Source organism: Chiloscyllium plagiosum, unplaced genomic scaffold (genome assembly GCF_037043375.1).
Source record: "Chiloscyllium plagiosum isolate Xiang-an unplaced genomic scaffold, Cpla_swu_hap1 HiC_scaffold_9, whole genome shotgun sequence".
NCBI lineage: Eukaryota > Metazoa > Chordata > Chondrichthyes > Orectolobiformes > Hemiscylliidae > Chiloscyllium > Chiloscyllium plagiosum.
Genome location: NW_028270147.1, coordinates 22,893,961 through 22,913,900, shown reverse-complemented (window position 1 = coordinate 22,913,900; position 19,940 = coordinate 22,893,961). Strand labels below are relative to the sequence as shown.

At 40.7% G+C, this 19,940-nt stretch overlaps 1 protein-coding gene across 5 annotated transcripts in view; it reads left to right on the top strand.

Annotated features, from left to right (window-relative positions):
• LOC122554192 (ATP binding cassette subfamily A member 4b) overlaps positions 1–19,940 on the top strand; it is a 151,409-nt gene that overhangs the window by 49,099 nt on the left and 82,370 nt on the right. For all 5 annotated transcript variants that reach the window (XR_015758111.1, XM_087990479.1, XM_087990478.1 and 2 more), the window contains 9 exons: positions 2,018–2,215; positions 4,333–4,538; positions 7,961–8,137; positions 9,987–10,209; positions 11,098–11,319; positions 14,019–14,223; positions 16,454–16,540; positions 17,807–18,199; positions 18,316–18,511. Coding sequence is in view for 4 of the 5 variants with exons in the window: in XM_087990479.1 (XP_087846605.1) it covers positions 2,018–2,215; positions 4,333–4,538; positions 7,961–8,137; positions 9,987–10,209; positions 11,098–11,319; positions 14,019–14,223; positions 16,454–16,540; positions 17,807–18,199; positions 18,316–18,511 (1,907 nt within the window). In the remaining variant the exon portion in view is untranslated. The remainder of the gene's footprint in view (positions 1–2,017; positions 2,216–4,332; positions 4,539–7,960; positions 8,138–9,986; positions 10,210–11,097; positions 11,320–14,018; positions 14,224–16,453; positions 16,541–17,806; positions 18,200–18,315; positions 18,512–19,940) is intronic.

The window sequence follows — 19,940 nt, the reverse complement described above, 5'->3', positions numbered from 1 at the left end:
TAGCTGCCAACCATCCACCTCTTAGTTCTTTAGCTTCTGTTCTCCTGTTTGTTTTTAATGATTAGTTGTCTGTGATAGAGATAACAGCAGATTAAAGATGTTTAACATTTTCCTACTTCCATTGTTTACTCTACCTGGTCTTATATGGCCTGTTTGTTCTCAGCCTGTACTTTGCATGTCCTTACCATGTCAAGCATGATCATTCATAGTGACAGGCGAGACTATCATAGATGGCTACTGTAAGGATAAATTGTCGATATTAAAAAATTCTACAATGCCTAACTATTTATAAAAGATGAATATACCTTCTTCATGGAAATCCCACACAAATGTGAGTTTATGTTGAAGAGGTTTATTTAGATTGTTATTAGACAGTTACATGAACGGAGGCAGGGTAACCTTAAATCAAGCTCCAAGAGAGAATGTGCCAACACCACAACGCTGCCCCTAACAAGGTATCAATTGTTACTCTCAGTTTGAGGTGCCAACAATTCTGGGAGGTGAGAAATGTTGAACCATTGTTGTAAGGGTGCTTTTCTAATGTTGCAGCTTTGGTGCATTGTTGGAATAGAAAAGATAAAGAGCTTTGCACTCCATATAATCATTCTATACATAGCACAGGAATGTTTAAAGGAAATCTAAAATGGAGTATGTTCAATATGAGTTTTCATAGGCTCAACTTCTCCAACACATTTTTTTTTAGGAATGACCTAACAACAGGAGACAGAGAGTGGTGGTGGAGGGTTGCTTTTTGGACTGGAGGCCAGTCATGTGCAGTGTTCCACAGGGATCAGTTCTGGATCCTATTTTGTTTGTCATTTATATAAATGATTTGGATGAGAATATAGATAGTATGATTAGTAAGTTTGCAGATAATACCAAAATTTGTGGCATAGTAGACAGTGAAGAAGGTTTTCTAAGGTTACTAAGGAATCTTGTTCATATGGGTCAATGAAAAATGGCAGATGGAGTTCAATCTGAATAAATGCAAGGTACTGCATTTTGGTACAACAAACAAGGCAGGACTTATACAATTAATAGTAGGGCCTCAGGTAGTGTTGTAGAACAGAGAGACCTAGTTGTTCAGGTACATAATTCTTTGACGTTTGTATCACATATAGACAGAGTGGTTAAAAAGGTGTTAGCACGCTTGCCTGTATTGCTCAAATCCCTTGAGCACAGGAGTTGGGAAGTCATGTTGAGGTTGTACAGGACATTGGTGAGGCCTGTTCTGAAGTCCTGTGTCCAGTTCTGGTCACCCTGTTAAAGGAAGAATATTATTAAGCTAGAGAGGATTCAGAAAAGATTCGCCAGGGTGTTGTCAGGTATGGATAGTTTCAGTTATAACAAAAGGTTGGATAGGCTGGGACTTATTTCACTGGGGCATAGGAAGTTGAGAGGTGACCTTATAGAGGTTTATAAAATCGTGAGGTAGAACATAGAACACAGAACATAGAACAATACAGCGCAGAACAGGCCCTTTGGCCCTTGATGTTGCGCTGACCTGTGAACTATTCTCAGCTCGTCCCCCTCCTCTATCCCATCATCATCCATGTGCTTATCCAAGCTTTGTTTAAATCTCCCTAATGTGGCTGAGTTAACTACATTGGCAGGCAGAGCATTCCATGCCCTTACCACTCTCTGAGTAAAGAACCTAAGTAGGGTTAACAATAGGTGTCTTTTCCCTTGGAAGGGGAATTTCAAGACTAGGAGACATATTTTTAAGGTGAGAGGAGAAAGATTTAAAAAGGACATGAGGGGCAAACTTTTTACACAGATGGTGGTTCACATGTGGAATGAACGTCCTGAAGAAATGATAGATGTGGGTACAATTACAATGTTTAAAAGACATATAATACATGAGCTGGAAATGGACCAGGACCAAATAGGTGGAATTAGTTTAATTTGGAATTATGTTTGGCATGGACTGGTTGGACTGAAGGGTCTGTTTCCATGCTGTATGACTCTATGACTATGATCTATTTTTGATCCATTTACCACTCTTTATTTCTAACAGGACTCAATAAAAAACCCCACAGTATCATATTTCATAAACAGACAACTGGAAGACATAGACTTGACAGCTAAGGACATTCTAAACTTCCTATACGATAGACAATCTATTGAACATGCAGAAGAGATTCCAAACTTCAACTGGCAAAATATTTTTAATATAACAGATCAACTCTTAAGCATATTCAATAATTACATGGAGGTAAGAAAACAGTCAAATTTAATTGGAATGTGATTGTGTTGCAAAAGTTAACTATTTTATGTTGTTTTTGCAGCATGTGTTCGCTAAGTATAAGCAAGAGAACACTATATGTTGACAAACAAGTCATCTCAGCATAGGACAAGATGGACGTCATAAAAAATACTATTCATTGATTCAGACGTTGTAGGCAAAACTGGAAAGGCCAACATTTGTTGTCTGTAACAGCCCTTGAGAAAATGATGATGAATCACTGCAGTCCATGTGAAGGATTCTCTCACAGGCTGATAAGGAGGGAGTTCCATGATTTTGACCAAAAGTCATTGAAGGAACAGCAATATTTTCTAAGTCAGGAAATAATGGTGTTCCCAGGTGGAAGCTGACCTTCTTTCTGTCATATCTTTGACCTCCATTAGCAAGCCCATCCAAAACTCAGCTGCCTAGATCCTAACTGGCACCCAGTCCCATTTACCATCATTCCTGCTCACTGCCTACATTAGCTGCAGATCCACCAATGCCTTCATTTTAAAATTCACATTCTCATGCTCAAAATCCCCTTGGTCCATATCTCTGTAACCTCCTCCAACCCTACCATCCTCTGAGAACTGCGTTTCTCAAATTCTGACCCCACTTCCCCTATTGGCATCTGTGCCCTGCGTCATGTTTTGGAATTCGTGTGCCAAACCCTTTAGCCTCATGACTCGCTCCTTTAAGATATTGCTTTAAGCGCACCACTTTGACTAAAACTGCAGTTACATGTCAATATCACCTATTTTTGACTCAATATCAATGTCTTACTGATTACACTATCATGAAGCATTTGGAATATCAAAGTTCCAATATAAATGCAAGTAGTTGTTGTTGTGATGTCCATTTGTTTCATTCTCATTCAAGAGGTCTTTGTCTCCTCATTTCACATGAGGATCAACATTCTTTGGTTGAGAAACTGGAGCTTCAGTGGAATGCTGTGTTTCTATTGCACTTCACTCCAAGATAACTGCAGTGCTCTCGGCTTCTTGTAGTCTTATCTTCAACGTTAATAAAACTAATCTGTTTGTGCCAACACATTTTACTGGTATCAGTTTGAAAATTGAGAATTACACTGGGTATTTAGACAATCTTAACTTCATTCCCTAGCAACTACATTTACTTCAGTGACCATCCAATCACTAGATAATGTGTCTTGACATTATGACAACAGTGTAGGATTAAAAGCCTTATCAAAACTTTAAGGTAAAGTAATTGAGGGTTAATGTCTCCTAATAGCACACTCAGACAAAAAATCAAAGATGTTACCTAACTCCTAACTCTGTAACACATGACAATGAAGTGAAATGTGCCCATTTAATCTGAATCATTTCTCCACTATAGGAATACACTATTCATCATCCCTCTATGGCTTTACCTTTTGAAAAAAAAACATGTACCTGGAGCAACTCCTATTCAATTGACCTTTTCAAAGATCACCAAGTAGATATAGGTGAGAAAGGGCATTCAGATCACGTTTGTTCATACACCTGAAACAAGTGCACTTGTTGCTATCATGGAATCTATTAGTTCCTTAAAAAATTCCAAGAGTAAAGACTTCAGTTCTCTGTTCAAAAGTGAACCTCTGTTTGTTGATCACTTTTTACAAGAGGAATTTTCTGATGCCAATCTTCTATTTACCCTCCAGTTTGGAACCTGTGTCCCTTTGTCAGACAGTCAAAATTCAGGTTTAAGTAGTTTTCCAGATTGGGTTTTTTATTCTATCAATGAAAGCTACATGGATGGGGAAGAGAATTGGTGGATGCAGAGTTTTGGAGGATCAAATGCTATTTACCTCTTGGCTTTCATGTCTTAATTTGTTCCTTAAAACCTTTTAAAGTGAGTATTTGGTTGCCAGGTGGGATACTACATGTTAGAACAATCCTGTGAAATGTCTTTATTACATTAAAATTACAACATAAATGGAAAAGACAAAAAGTGTGACAATTTAAAGACATCGACGGGGTCAAAGCAGGTTAATTACTGGTTTGCGTTTTAAGCAAATAGTTAGAGGCACCATTAGTTGTTATCTTCTCACTCTGTTATTTGTTAGGCTGTGCATTTAAGGTCATAACCTCTTTTGTTATTTGCAGTGTTTAAACCTGGATAAATTCGAAGGCCTTTCTGACGAAGGGCAGCTCACCCACCGGGCACTTTACTTGTTGGAGGAAAACAAGTTTTGGGCTGGGATTGTGTTTGTGGACTTACACCCCTGGTCGAACAAGCTTCCAACTCACGTGAAATATAAAATCCGAATGGACATTGATGCAGTGGAACGAACAAACAAAATAAAAGACAGGTTCGTTTCATTGGTGTGTGAGAACAGAATTCCTGTCAGCGAAATGCACTAACAACTGCAAATTCTCAGCAAGTTCATAAAACGCCATAGGGAAAATCTCATTCCACAGAGGGAGAAATATCCAAACGATAACCTGCAGGCACTGCACCACCTGCAAGCCCTGTCCATCTGACCGGCTGACTACCGTAATTTGCTTTTTTCCAGTCTCCCCTGGATTTGGACAACATATTACTTTTGAATGTGACCAATGATTGAGGAAGAGGCAAAGTATGAGTGTTATTTCCAATGTCATAGGGTCAATTTAATTTTAGTGCCTCCTGTAAATTTCCTGCAGAGGTGTAGAGTATAGGCAGGGCCCATTGTGTGATTTGCATCACCCCCCTTCCCACCTCCCTCTGTACTTTACATAACTGCAAAGTGTTGTAGATGTTGGCAATCTAAAATACAGAGAATATTGACAGTACTTAGCAAGCCTTGCAGCCTCTGAAGACAGAGAATGTTTCGCGTCAGTTACCTTTTATCAGAAATCAGGAGTCAGGAACAGGGAACAGGGAATGTGTGTTGGAAATGACGAGACAGAAGGGCTATGAGTGAGTGATGGGATGTAAGGCCCAATAGAAGATTGCAAAGATTGGTTGGAGCTAATCCATAGATTTGAAAAGATTTGGAATGTTTTGCCCATAACAATGTTGGGTTCTGTTTAACAGAAAACATTGAGAGTAACAGAACAGAACCTTAAACTAAAGGCGAGAACCAAAAATACATTTAAAGGTTCTCTGGTTCTGCCTCACTGATCTATCCTGTGCAATGTTTTTAAGTACCTAACTCTTTTAGAAGAAATCATAGCCTTTTCTGTGCTGGTATTTTGTGATGGGCCGAACAATACAATAAATATCATGTCCATTGGCAGAGCCAAGAAATGCTATTGTTAGAATTCGAGGCATTGAAACAAAATTCCTGAAGCAGACGTATTCTCTCCTTGAATTGTAACTCTTATACAATGGATGACTGTTTCATACATTGAATCAAAGTACAATCATTTGAATGATCCCCATGGATGCTGAGTCCATTGAGGTTTGGTGCAGCTCTTTCTTTATCATTCCTCTTTGTTTCATGATGTTTTGTTATTTCTTCCCCCCGCCCCCCCAACCCTATTTCAGTGTTGTACATGGCTAAATATAAAATACTTTTATCTCTATGAACTGGGTAGTAATCAGGTAGAGTGGAATACCCACTGTTTTAAAGAGCTAATGTTATTTTCATTGCCCACAATGTTCCATTTTCTCTTGGAATGAAACATACCACTTGCTCACACCTCACTCCCCAGTATAGTCTCTACTCCAGGAGCATCCAGCCCCAGTCACACTGCCGACTGTATGGAGAACAGTGTACAGGATGCCTTGCTCGCTCAAATAAACAGTAATATGAAAACAAAGTTAGACTGCATAATCTGATCTTTTCATTAGCATGAGAATGTATTAGTGCCAAAAGTATGATTTATGCTATTATTATAGGGCCACTGTGGTTAAATCAAAACAGCCACTTGGACAAAGAGACTCTATTACAGTTGTTATGATGGTTCCATAGGGAAAGGCACTACATAGTGAAGACTTGGGCCATACAGATTACCATGTTCTTCAAGCTTGATGCCTAGTCTGTACTAAGTTACCTGAAACAGCTGAATGGTGCAATCACCCCACATGTTCAGAGGTGGATAGAGAAAATCGAACAACATCAACACCACACCGATTACAGTTTTTAGATCAGAGTGGTGCTGGAAAAGCACAGCAGGTCAGGCAGCATCCGAGGAGCAGGAAAATCGACGTTTCGGGCAAAAGCCCTTCATCACTGATTACAGCCCACTGACTTATTAGGAAATAATAATAGGCAAGAATAGACTAAGGTGCGTTATCCCTGTGGTCATCTGATTTGATAGTAATATTTTTGTTCAGATGTACAGAATGGTACAAAATACTGAGGGCAGTAGCCTGACCCCCTCAATTTGGAGGACAAAGTGTTGTGAACAGACTTTATTTACTCCTTGTCCTTTGTTGTAATGTTGGTGGCACTGACAAGGTCACTGACATTTGTTACACATCGCTCACTGTCCTGGAATAGAGCATCCTTGTTAGGTCATCATAAAGGGCAGTTAATAGCCAATCACATTGCCATAGATCTGGAGTCACGTGTAGACCAGACCAGATTTCCTTCTCTAAAGGACATGAGTGAATGAGGTGGGTTTTTAATAACAACAATGATTGCTTAATGGCCACCTTCACTGAAACTAGCTTTCAATTCCAGAATTTATTAATGCGGATTAACTCCCACTAGCTGCCGTGGTGGAACTTGAACCCCTGTCCCCCATCGATTAGCCTGAAAGTCCGGATGACTCCTACAGAGCCATTACCATCATGTCACCAGCTTTCCCATAAAGAGGCCTAACTGGCCATTCCATTTTTCCTCCATTTCCATCTTGCTCCTCACAGATAGCCTTGTTAAACCCCACCTTTTGCATCCATCCATAAATCCCTTCACAATTTCATTCACTCTACTTCTGAAAACTCCATCCCTGTACGGTCCCAGTCGAAAAGTGTGGGGCTGGAAAAACACAGCTGGTCAGGCAGCATCCGAGGAGCAGGAGAGTCGATGTTTCGGGCATAAGCCCTTCACATTCCTGATGAAGGGCTTATGCCTGAAACATCGATTCCCTGCTCCTCGAATGCTGCCTGACCAGCTGTGTTTTTTCAGCGCCACACTTTTTGGCTCTGATCTCCAGCATGTGCAGTCCTCACTTTCTCCTGTATGTTCCCACATTTTCAGGTTGTGTAGCCCTTCCTTTCTGTCCTAGCCAACTCTTGGCAGAATCTTTAGGCACCTCGAAAAGCTCTTTTTGATTCTTGGTAAATTCATGTATCCCTTTAAAAATATTTTCTGATCTACCTATCCAGCAAAAGTTCATTAGTCGTCTCTCTCCTTGCTTACATTAGCTCAGCCTCTGTCACTTCTTTTCCATTAGAACAGCCTCTATAAAGGCAAGTGCATGTTGACAGTTCTGGTGATTAACCAGTGGTATAGGCCTGGACATTATGGAGCATCTTAGACATATTGTTTGGGGTGGAGAGTTGAAGGCGGTGAGGGCAAGTTCACGCACGGTTATAAGAGCTGCCACTCAGCAACTTCTCAGCAGGAAAAGCCAGTAAAACTTGTATTGAAGCGTCCAGGTCGGTCACATCCCGCATTCCTCAAAATGAAGCTCGAGCACAATCCAAGTATAATTTGAGAGTTGCTAGCCAATCAGATGACTGACTTCTCTATAGTCTCAGCAGTGCCACCCTGATATTGTGGCCATTGCTGGGACTACAGGCTACCCCCCCACAATTAATCCATATGTCATGTCGTTCCAATCGATGTTTATCCCTCAGGTATTGGGACCCAGGTCCACGAGCTGACCCAGTAGAGGATATGCGCTACATCTGGGGAGGTTTTGCTTATTTACAAGACATGATTGAACACGGAATTATCAGGACTCACACCAACGTTGAAGTGCCACCAGGGGTTTATGTCCAACAGATGCCGTATCCCTGCTTTGTTGATGACATGTAAGTAACATCATATTTAGTGCATTTAATGAAGCTTTCCTCATTGTTTTTGACAATTGTCATAACTTCAAAACTTTGAAAGTGATTGTTGCTACAACCCTCACCCAGTGACAGCACATTGTGGGGATCCAGGTGACATTTTCTGGCCTGAGTCTCTGCCAGGCAGCTCACCCTGGAAGATTTAAAGCAAACAATTAGCCTGTATATACTGCCCTAAATAGAGGTGGTCTGTTGTAAGTAGAGTGAAAGGTTACAGGTCCATAGCACATGTTCTGTATGACAGTTATTTTAAGTAATCAATGCTCCACCCTTCATACTGCGACTTCACAGCTTGGGCACAATCTATCTTGTTCTTATAGCTTAAAAGATTAATACTGTGATAGTGGAAGTCTAAAATTAAAAGGAAAAATGCTGGAAATATTCAGTAGATCTAGCAGCATTTGTGAAGAGAAGAACAGAGTTAACGCTTCAGGTCTGTAACCTGTACATTTTCTTGAAGGGTTGTTGATCTGTAACATTGGTGAGGATTTAAAGCAGCCCCTCCAGAGTGAGCTATATTGGTGTGTAGGCAGAAGTGGGTACTGCAGATGCTGGAAATCAGAGTCTACATTAGAGTGGGGCTGGAAAAGCACAGCAGGTCAGGCAGCATCTGATGAGCAGGAAAATTGACATTTCGGGCAAAAGCTCTTTATCATTCCTGATGAAGGGCATTTGCCCGAAACGTCAATTTTCCTGCTCCTCAGATGCTGCCTGACCTGCTGTGCTTTTCCAGCACCACTCTAATCTATATTGGTGTGTAGGCCTCTATAATACATCTCAGTTGTCTACCCCTCCACACCTCCCTCTCCTTCCTTTTGCCTTTCCATCTGATCACCCTCTGCCATACCCGCCAACCTGCTCCACTTTCCTCGCTCCCACTATCATCTTCAGAGAAAGCCTCACTGTAGCTCAAGAAGCAGCCACCAGATGCAGCTCGGATTGGCTGACAGCTCCTAGGGCTGAGATTTCCTCCCCCAGACTCCTAAAGTCCTGGGGAATGCCCAATGCTTGATTGGGATATCCCCCCACAGAAGCAGCACAGGCTTTCCATTGGTTTCTTAAGCAGAGGGTGGATTCCTTTTTAGGAATATTAAGTCCAAAGATATGCTGGCTACGTGGATTGATCATGTTAAATTGCCTTGTAGTGTCCAGGGATGTGCAGGCTAGGTGGGTTAGCCATGGTGAATGCAGGGTTCCAGGGATAAGGTAGGGCGGTGAGTCTGGGTGGGATGTTCTTCAGAGGATTGATGCAGACTCATTAGGCCGAATGGCCTCTATCTACACTATAAGGATTTTATGATTCTATAATTGAATAACTCAGTTTTTGTCTCCACAGATATTCTCGACTTGCTTAGTATTTCCAGCATTTTCTGTTTCTGTTTTAGAATGTGTAGTGTTGTCTTTTAAAAAAATGCACAAGCCATTTAATTTGAATTTATGGTAAAGGTGCATACCGTTGTTCCATAAAAAGAAGGTAAAATGAACTAAGGTGGAATAAATCTATAAAGTTGGCTCTCACAGCCTTTCTCGTGAGGGATAATGGATTCTGAATTCAGCAAACTCTGTGAAAGCTGATAAAGAGCATCTGAGCAGCTAATTCTTGAAGTGATGAATGAGGATTTCAACAGAACAGGGCAAAGAAAAGATGGAAATGAACAATGTAGATTATCTAGGTGCTACCATTACATATTAAGTATTATTTTCTTTGATTAATATTTTTCATTATATGCCTTTTCCCTGCAATTTTTCTTGCTGCATCTGTCCACTGTCCTTCCCATCGCCTCAATGTGCCTGCTAATTCTCACCCTAGCTTCATGCTAGCACTAACCCGCTGCTTCCCAATGTTCATGGTGCTCTCCTGGATCTACTCCGTCTCCATGATTGTGAAGAGTATTGTGCTCGAGAAGGAGCTCAGGCTGAAAGAAACCTTGAAAATCATGGGAGTCAGTAATTGGGTGCATTGGGTCACATGGTTCATCGACAGCTTCACCATGATGGCAGCCAGTACTGTGCTGGCAACCATAGTGATAATGGTAAGAATTCAGATATATACACAATCTAAATACTTGGCATTCATCCTCATATGCTCAAGTGCAGTGTGAATATTGAACAGAGGTGCTGCGTGAATTAAGCTGCTGCCCTAATGAACCCTAGTTGGAGCATTTCATAGCACTGTATGGCACAGATAGGTTCAAATATTCAACCATTTCATCGGCCATTGCCTCTGATGACCTGGGCTCATTGGACATTGGTAATAAGGACTCCTTGGTAATGGAAACAATAGGTGAGAGTTGAATAAAATTATGGGCATATCTGTTATAGCTTAATAACTAAATTAGTAACTAAAAAATGGTAAATTGATCCAAATCTCTGTTTTCATAACTATTTCAGGCCACAGTATTATTAACTGCAGAGGTTGACTATCTTACAAATAAAAGTTACCAGGGCTGCTCTCTCATTAGAGAGTGACAACTGGTAGTAGTTTAACCTGAGGGTCATTACGCCTCAGGTGAGGGGAGAGATAGAGAAGGAGAGTCCTTCATAGTAACTTCAGCTGGTGCAGGAATCAAACCCACACTGTTGGTGTCACTCTGCATCACAAATCAGCCATCCAGCCAATTAAGCTAACTGACCTCTCACCTGCAGTTAGTAATATATTGTTCCTCCTCATTTTAATTAGCTCCGTTAATGTCATTAATCTCAACTTTATTTCATCATCTGTATGCTTATCTAAAGTGTCTGAAAATCAGGCTATGTAATGTGTGCTATTATCAGGGTACTTGGCATTAGCCACTTCTGAATATTTACTGATGGAAACACTATGTAAATTTTATGATCTTTATAATTACGAATTACAGGAGTTTGTATGACTCACCTATTATCCTCTATAATGTTAATTGAGCATCTTTTCTCCATGACAGAGAGGAAATGTGCTTCACTACAGCAACTCCTTCCTTCTTTTTGTGTTTCTCCTGGTGTTCACCGTGGCCACTATTATGCAGTGTTTTCTGATGAGCGTTTTCTTCTCCAAGGCCAATCTGGCAGCTGCTTGCAGTGGGATCATTTACTTCACCCTGTACCTGCCTCACATTCTCTGCTATGCTTGGCAGGACCGTATGACCAAAAACATGAAATTGGCAGCGGTAAGTTTTGACGGCTTCAAATGCTTAACCCATTGAATATTTCATTGGCCCACAAACAAAGACTTTCTAGAAATGGCCCAATTTTGGGGAGCGCAGAGATTGGACATTTTTGCAGCTCTGCAAACCCAACCTGAGTAAAACTGGTTTGACAGGTCTTTGACAGCTTATAAGTTCAAATGAGTTTAGTGCATTTCATGGCCAAATTCATCTATGCTTTTTTTTTTTAACAATGTCAAAGGTACAGGGCTTTCTTAAAGGTAGTTGAATCCCCTAATAGATATCTGACCACCCCCCATCCCAAAGATGTCCCAGGTCCATCCCCTTAAGTTCAATTACCAGGGCAGTTATTTTCTAACTATCCAAATTTATCTGCAGAGTTCTGACATGCTTTTAGCCTGATACCATCCGGTCCCACAAAATAATTAAAAGTGCCACTTACAAGGAGTATTTTCTGATTTCCATCACTTCTGTCATTTTTACTATATGAAGATGTTCTCCATTGTCATAAAGATATTAGCCACAGACCATGAAACATGTACGAGAGAGAGCACAATTTTAAATCAACTGAGGAGCGATCGTTTGCATCTGGAAAACGTCCCAGAGATGCATGTCTAACCTATCCCAGCACTACCATTACTAAATAAAGTATGTAATGATTATAAGATGTTTTTACTTGCAAGTATTCTTAGCTATCCAGTGGTATTCAGAGAATCACAGACAATGATGTCGGTTGCTGCTCTCACACTGTTACCTCTGGTGTCCCCAAGGATCTATTCTTCTCTCACCGATATGCTGCCCCTTGGTGACATCCTCCTTAACAAGTCAGCTTTCTTCTGTATGATGCTAACACCCAGATTCACCTCAACACTGCCACCCATTCAGCCCCTCAAACAACTCTATTGATTAACATTCTGCATTTGACACCTGGTCATGGATGAATAGAAGTTTCCTACAGCTAAATATTGGAAAGATTAAAGCTATTGTCTTCAGTCTGCACAACTGACTCTGCTCCATAAGTTACTGACTCCAACCCTCTCCCTGGTAATTACCTGAGGCTGAACCAGATGGTTCACAATTTTAGTGATGTGGTTAATTCCATGATGAGTTTCTGAATGCGCATTCATGCTACTTTTATCCCTATTATATCACCTGACTATGCTTGTGTTGCAGCTGAATCTGCTGCTGTAACTTTTAACCATGTCTTATCCATAGACTTCAACACTTGTCTGGCCAAACTCCTATCATCTCCTTTTGAGGTTATTTAAAACTCGGAATTGCCCATGATCTGACCAACACCATGTCCTGTTATCCATTGCTCCTGTTGATCTATGTTCGTTCCTGGTCCAGCAATGCATTAATTTTAAAATTCTCATCTGTATTTTCAAATCCAGGTGAAACCTTGCCCCTTCTATCTCTCTTAACTCCTTCAATTGTACAAGGCATCCAGATCTCTGCACTCCTTCCTTTCTGGCCTTTAGCACATTTCCATTGGTAGCTATGTCTTCAGCTGCCAAACCCTTCATCTCTGGAATCCCTTCCCACAATTTCTCTCTATCTCTCTTTACATCTTTAAAAGATACTCCTTTAAGTATACCTCCTTGTGAAAGCTTTTGGTCATGTGTCCTAATGCCTCCTGTGTAAATTAGTGTCAAATGTGTGTCACTTATGGAAAGTCCTTTAGGATATTTTACTGCCTTACAATGCAATTTGTTCCTGTAACAATGAGAGTTTCCAAGGCCAAAGGATGTTCATTCAAGCCACACTCCAAAGGATAAAGCCCATGCTGACATTCTCATAGAGAGCTAACAGAGTGTTCAGTTGGAAGTGCTGTCTTTCCTGAAACATGAAACCAATATCCTTGTCCACTCTCCGCTTTACATAAAGGTGTGCATGGCATTATTTCAAAGGACTCTCTGATGTCCTGGCCAGCATTTATCCATCAACCAACCAAAGAAACCGTAGATTTGGATATTGGCACATTTATAGATGTGGGACCTTACTGTTACAACAGGAACTCCATTTCAGATGTAATTTATTGGGACATCAGAACGTCATACAAGGCTTGACATACATCCATTTTCTTCGTCACTGAGGATAGCTGCAGTTCTTGGCATTCGGATAACGTTGGTGTGAGTAGCTGAAAGTGTGCTACTTGTAGCAGCTTGTAACTTTCTTCACTGCTGGACGATCAGAAGAAAGAGCAATAGCATTTATAGGGAAGTGATGGCCTATTAAGCCAGAGACCCAGATAATGTTCTGAGGACCCAGGTTCAAATCCCATCACAGCAGATGGTAGGTATTTGAATTTAATAAAAAAGAAAACCAAATTAAGAGTCTAATGATGGCCATGAATTCATTGTCAATTGTTGGGGAAAACCCATCAGTTTCACTAATGACATTTAGGGAAGGAAATGTTTTCCTTACCTGGTCTGGCCATGTGATTCCATGTGATTCCTGACCCACAACAATATGGTTGAACCTTGGACAATTAGGGATGGGCAGTGAATGCTGCCTAGCCAGCGACATCCTCAGCCCATGAGTGAATTTTTTAAAACTTGAAAGGCATTCCGTACCGTGAAATAATTTACCAGAATAGAAAAAAACAATAAAAGCCTTCTCTCTGTCGAGTTTGTAGCATTGCTCGATGTTGATGTGAATTTTGTTGCACCCAATCATCTGGTTCCTTCTTAAAATTTCAGAGCTTGTTATCTCCAGTGGCATTTGGCTTTGGCACAGAGTACCTATCCCGTTATGAGGAGCAGGGTCGAGGACTGCAGTGGGATAATATCCGTGCCAGCCCAGTAGAAGGAGATGGGTATAATCTGCTGCTATCCATCCAGATGATGCTGCTTGATGCCTTTTTGTATGGGATTCTTGCCTGGTATCTTGATGCTGTGTTTCCAGGTATGCTGACAATGAATGAACTAGAAAAAGTATCCTTGAAAGAATTTCTTTCCTTAAGTTTTTGTTATAACAATGGTCTAGAACAAATATTACCCAATTGGCCTCACAACTTATATTTATATTGCACAAGGAACGACAGTCACTTACCAGGTCCAGAAGCTTGACTGCAATGATGTGGAATATCTATTGACTCAAATTTACTTTATTCACTTCCTTAGGGAATATATCTCCAATATTGAGCAATGTTTCTACTGGACATTCATCACTGGATTTTAATGAATATATCTGGAATTAAACAAAAGCTAGTCTAATAGGAACCATGTCTAAAGATAACTGTTGATTTATTGTAAAAACTCATCTGATATACTAAAGTCCTTTGGAGAAGGAAATCTGCCATCCTGATACAGTCTGACCTAGACATGACTCCAGAACCAGAGCATTGTGGTTGATGGACAGTCAATGCTGGCAGAGCAAGTGATACCTACACCTGATGAATGAATTTTTTAAAAATAAAAAATGAGCTGGGTTTTTTTTGGGTAATAAGAGAATAAATGGGAATTGCACAGGAAATGGAGCTAACTACAAACATTGCAGAGTGGGATTGAAGGACCAAATTGTGAAATTGAAAGAGTTCAGAAAAGATTGCCAGGGTTGGAGGATTTGAGCTATAGGGAGAGGCTGAATAGGCTGGGGCTGTTTTCCCTGGACCGTTGGAGGCTGAAGGGTGACCTTATAGAGGTTTATAAAGTCATGAAGGACATGGATAAGATAAATAGACAAGGTCTTTTCCCAGGGTGGGAGAGTCCAGAACTAGAGGACATATGTTTAGGGTGAGAGAGGAAAGATATACAAGTGACCTAAGGGGCAATTCTTTCACTCAGAGGATGGTACGTGTATGGAATGAGCTGCCAGCGGAAGTGGTGGAGGCGAGTATGATTGCAATATTTAAAAGGCATCTGGATGGGTATATGAATAGAATTGAATTGAATTGTATATATTGTCATGTTTTTAGAGGGATATGGGCCAAGTGCTGGCAAATGGGATTAGAATAGGGTAGGAGATCTGGTTGGCATGGACGAGTTGGAGCAAATGGTCTATTTCTGTATTGTACATCTCTATAACTTTATGACTAAATGTCAAGAGTGTGGTGCTGGAAAAGCACAGCAGGTCAAGCAGCATCTGAGGGGCAGGAGAGTTGACATTTCGGGCAAAAGCCCTTCATCAGTCTTTTGCCCGAAATGTCGATTCTCCTGCTCCTCGAATGCTGCCTGACCTGCTGTGCTTTTCCAGCACCACATCTAACTCTAATCTCCTGCAGTCCTCACCTTCACCCCTATGACTAAATGACCTACACCAGCTCCTAATTCTTATGTTGCTTCTTATTTTTCAAGATTCTATTTCTGATAAATTGACCCATCCACCTTTTGAAACTTTGAACTGAGAAATGATCTCTCTCAAATTGATGTCCTACCTTGCATACTACCTGGGTATTGTAAGGTGGATCCTCCACCACAGGCGTTAGTGGAAGGACAAGCTGAATAGCTTCCTCTGTGGTATGTGTTCAAGATATGGCTCCTAATAGCCAGCAGAGGAAATCTGGGTATGCCAGGTACCCAGACAGGGGAAGGTGATGACCTATTGGTATTATCGCTGCTCTGTAATCCAGAGGCCCAGGTAATGTTCTAGGCACTCTGGTTTAAATCCCACCATGGCAGATGATAGAATATGAATTCACTAAAAAATCTAGAATTAAGAGTTCAATGATGACCATGAATCCATTATCAGAAAATCCCATCTGGTTCACTAATGTCCTTTTGAGGGAAGGAAACTGCCATACTTACCTGGTATGGCCTACATGTGACTCCAGACCCACAGCAATGTGGTTGACTCAGAACTGCCCTCTGGGCAATTAGGGATGGGCAATAAATGCTGACCTTGTCCGTGACTCCCTCATCCCACCAATGAATGAAAAGAAAAGCAAGTGTAAGTCCTGATAGTAGATGTCAGACTATTTGATTTTGAAGCTTGGTCATGCCTTCAGACCATGGGCACATTCACCCATTTAGGTCACTGAGCAGTGGTCAGCAAGTATCTACACTGTTAGGAAAAATACAAATGTAATCGGGGATTGAGTGAACATCTTCCTTGTGTAATGTCAAAATCATGAATCAGAAATAGCATTCACCCCAGTAACTGTACTTTGTTATGTTGTTCTTTCCCATTTCCGTAGGCCAATACGGAATAGCATCCCCATGGTATTTTCCACTGCAGTCCTCATATTGGTTTGGTGCTGAAAAATCACAACCTACCACAGACGGTGAGTTCATTTCTAAATTAGGGAGCAGAGTGAACAAAGTCACATTTTTGACATTGTCAAGCTTCCACGCTTTACCAGTTCTGCCATACTGTAATTAAGCAGGCACAGTTTACAGGAGCATCTCAGTATACTCAGAATCGGAAACCTGTGATTATACTGCCAGCTCACTTCACTTCTGAGCTGGTGAAAGCAGACTTCAACACGTAAACACTGCCCAGCAGCGTCTGTCTGACAGTGACGAGGTAGTCAGCTTTTTCCCATGACTATTCGAGACTTAAAGAAGGTGAGGCAAACTGTCTCGATTCATGACAAATTTGGTTTGAAGCGTTGAAAGTTGTCTCACCGCTAACTACATTTATACTGCCAGCTTTAATGCCGTACATTAAGATCATCTTTCAAGTGATTCCTTTTCAGTGGCAAACTGCCAAATTCTGATGGGTGGTTATATAATAGTGCAGACATTCCACAACATTGTACTAACTGTTATCAAGGATATGCATTAACTAGTACACGAGAGAGTACGTACGTAACTAAATTAAAGTTTCTCTTGATTATAATCACATTTGAATGATCCAGCTAAGGATACAACATACAAAAAATATTACAGTATCCTACTCCCTTTATCCAGTGGTGTCTACATTGATGATGATAAATGCTTTATGTCATTGAATGATCTCCCACTCAAGGTGCCCTACCATGTATTAAAAATAGACAGGGAGAAAATTGGGAAAAACTAACACAAATTTGACAATATGATCAACATGCTCCATCTATTTAGCTTGAAATAATTGCCTGTGGATATATATTGAATGAAGAATGTTCTTTTTAAATGCTGATAAACTAGGGATAAGTTCATAGGATCCCTACAGTGTGGAAACAGGCCCTTCAGCCCCACAAGTCCACACCAAGTCTCCGAAGAGTAACCCATCCAGACTCATTCCTCTACCCTATATTTACCCTGACGAATGCACCTAACCCACATATCCCTGAACACTACGGGCAATTTAGCATGGCCAATTCACCTAACCTGCACATCTTTGGACTGTGGGAGGAAACTGGAGCATCTGGAGGAAAGCCATGCAGACACGGGGAGAATGTGCAAACTCCACGCAGACAGTCACCCAAGGCTGGAATTGAACCCAGGTCCTAGGCACTGTGAAGCAGCAGTGCTAACCAATGAGCCACCCTTTGAATGTAAGCCACCTTCTCATATTCAAGGTCCAAAGTAAGCATTAATCATATTTTACTATTTTTTTTATTGATAAGACAAAAAGGAAGTCAAAGAGAGTGGAAAAGATGAGAAAGGGAAGGGAGAGAAAGCAGACATACCGAGTGAGAAAACAGAAGACAAACCAAAAGAGAAGGCAGCAGAGCAACCTGGAGAACAAGCAAGCAAACCAACAGAAGCGGCAGAGAAATCAGTGAAGCAGCCGGCAGCTGAGGACAAACCAAAGGACAACCAAAAAATATGTAAACTGAAAGAGAAAGAAATGCAAGAGAAAGAGAGGCTGGAAAAAGAGAAACAAGAAAAAGAGAGGCTGGAGAAAGAGAAACAAGAAAAGGAGAGGCTGGAGAAAGAGAAACAAGAAAAGGAGAGGCTGGAGAAGGAAAAGCAGGAGAAAGAGAAAGAGAAACAAGAAAGCGAAAAGGTCAACCCAGGTAATGTTTCAATCTTAACAGTAACATTTTCAGTTGAAATAGTTTCCCCCATTCCCAATTGTCTATCCCAAATATTGAAGCAGTTATGATGTCCGTTTCTTGTTATCTATTGGCAGTGACAGCAGCAATGGCAGGAAACCCCTTTTACGAGAAGGAGCCATCAAATCTGACTCTGGGAGTGTCGATTCAGAACCTAGTGAAGGTTTTTACAGAGGGACAGAAGCCAGCTGTGGATGGACTAAACATTAACTTCTTTGAAGGGCAGATCACTTCCTTTTTAGGTCACAATGGAGCTGGAAAGACAACAACAATGTAAGAACCAATATTCCTTTGGTACCACAACAAAATAATCATCAGCCAGAAGAACAAGTTACGTTTATAAGCTTCTTCTACATTCCTTCTCAAGTTGAAGGTCACAAGAATAACATGGATGATACCTACCTGTGAATTGAAAACAATTAACGAGCTTCTTAACATAGAATCTCGCTTTCTGGTGACCGTATACTGTAAATGGCCACTCCAAATCAGTTCCTGAAACTAAAAACAAAGGGAGGTAGGGAACATATGAAACAGAAACAAAAACAAAAACAGTTGTTGCTGGAAAAACCCAGTAGGTCTGGTAGCATCTGTGAAGAGAAGTCAAAGTTAATGTTTCGGGTCTGGTGAACAGTTCTGCAGAAGAGTCACCGAAACTGATTTCTCTTCACAGATGCTGCCAGAGCTGCTGGGTTTTTTCCAGCAACTTCTGTTTTTGTCTCTGATTTACAACATCTGCTGTTCTTTCGGTTTTTATATGAAACAGAAAGGTGGATTGTGGAGTCTTTAGAATTTCTTGCCACAGAGAGCTGTGGGGGCAGAATTCTTGTGTATATTTCAGCCTGAAAGAGATTTTTGATCAGTAGGGGAATCAAGGGTCACAGGGAAAAGGGCAGGAAAATGGATGTGAAGAATGTTGGAGCAACCATGATCCTATTGAATGGGGGAGCAGGCTCAAGGGGGTGAATGGCCTACGCTTCTCTTCCTGTTTTTTATCATCTTCAACAGAAGAGTAAAAGAGCAAGTAAGCTGAAAAGCAAAAAGCAAAATGAAGGGAAGTTAGATTTTTGCTGTTAGAGGCGAAATATTTATCTTGTGAGTTATTAGGAGGGGTTTAATTTAATTCATTTGAACCAAATACCTCAGTTGTCACTACCCTCTGCTTAAGACTTCATGTATATTATTTGTTAAGTAACCATAACCACATGATTGTTATGTCAACTGTGGAAAGTCAGGCATTCAACCTCCAAGTTACACACGTGGAAGTTCACTGAACTAGATTAATAGCTGCTGTTAATCAGGCCGTAGGACAGAACCTTGGAAACACATTGTGTTGCTCTTGCTTGTCATTCTCACTCTTGTAAATCCAACAAACATCAAACACCAGCACCAATTCCAACCATTGTGAAACTGTTTACTCCTGAACCACATGTTTTCTGCCTTAGAAAACAAGAGTGGAAAATTCCCTATTTCCTTAATTCCTTACTAGCACATATGCCAGATTGGATTCTGTATCAAAAGATAACAAAGAAAGCAAACTTGAGAATGGTGAGATATGATCACAAACTGCAGATGGACCAAAATAAATGAAGTATTTCCTTTTTTCCAATAAATCTGGCTGGAAGACTATAATGAGAAAAATCCCAACAAATATGCAGAAACATACATGCTATAAATAAAGCAAAAGGAAGTTAATAAGAATTTC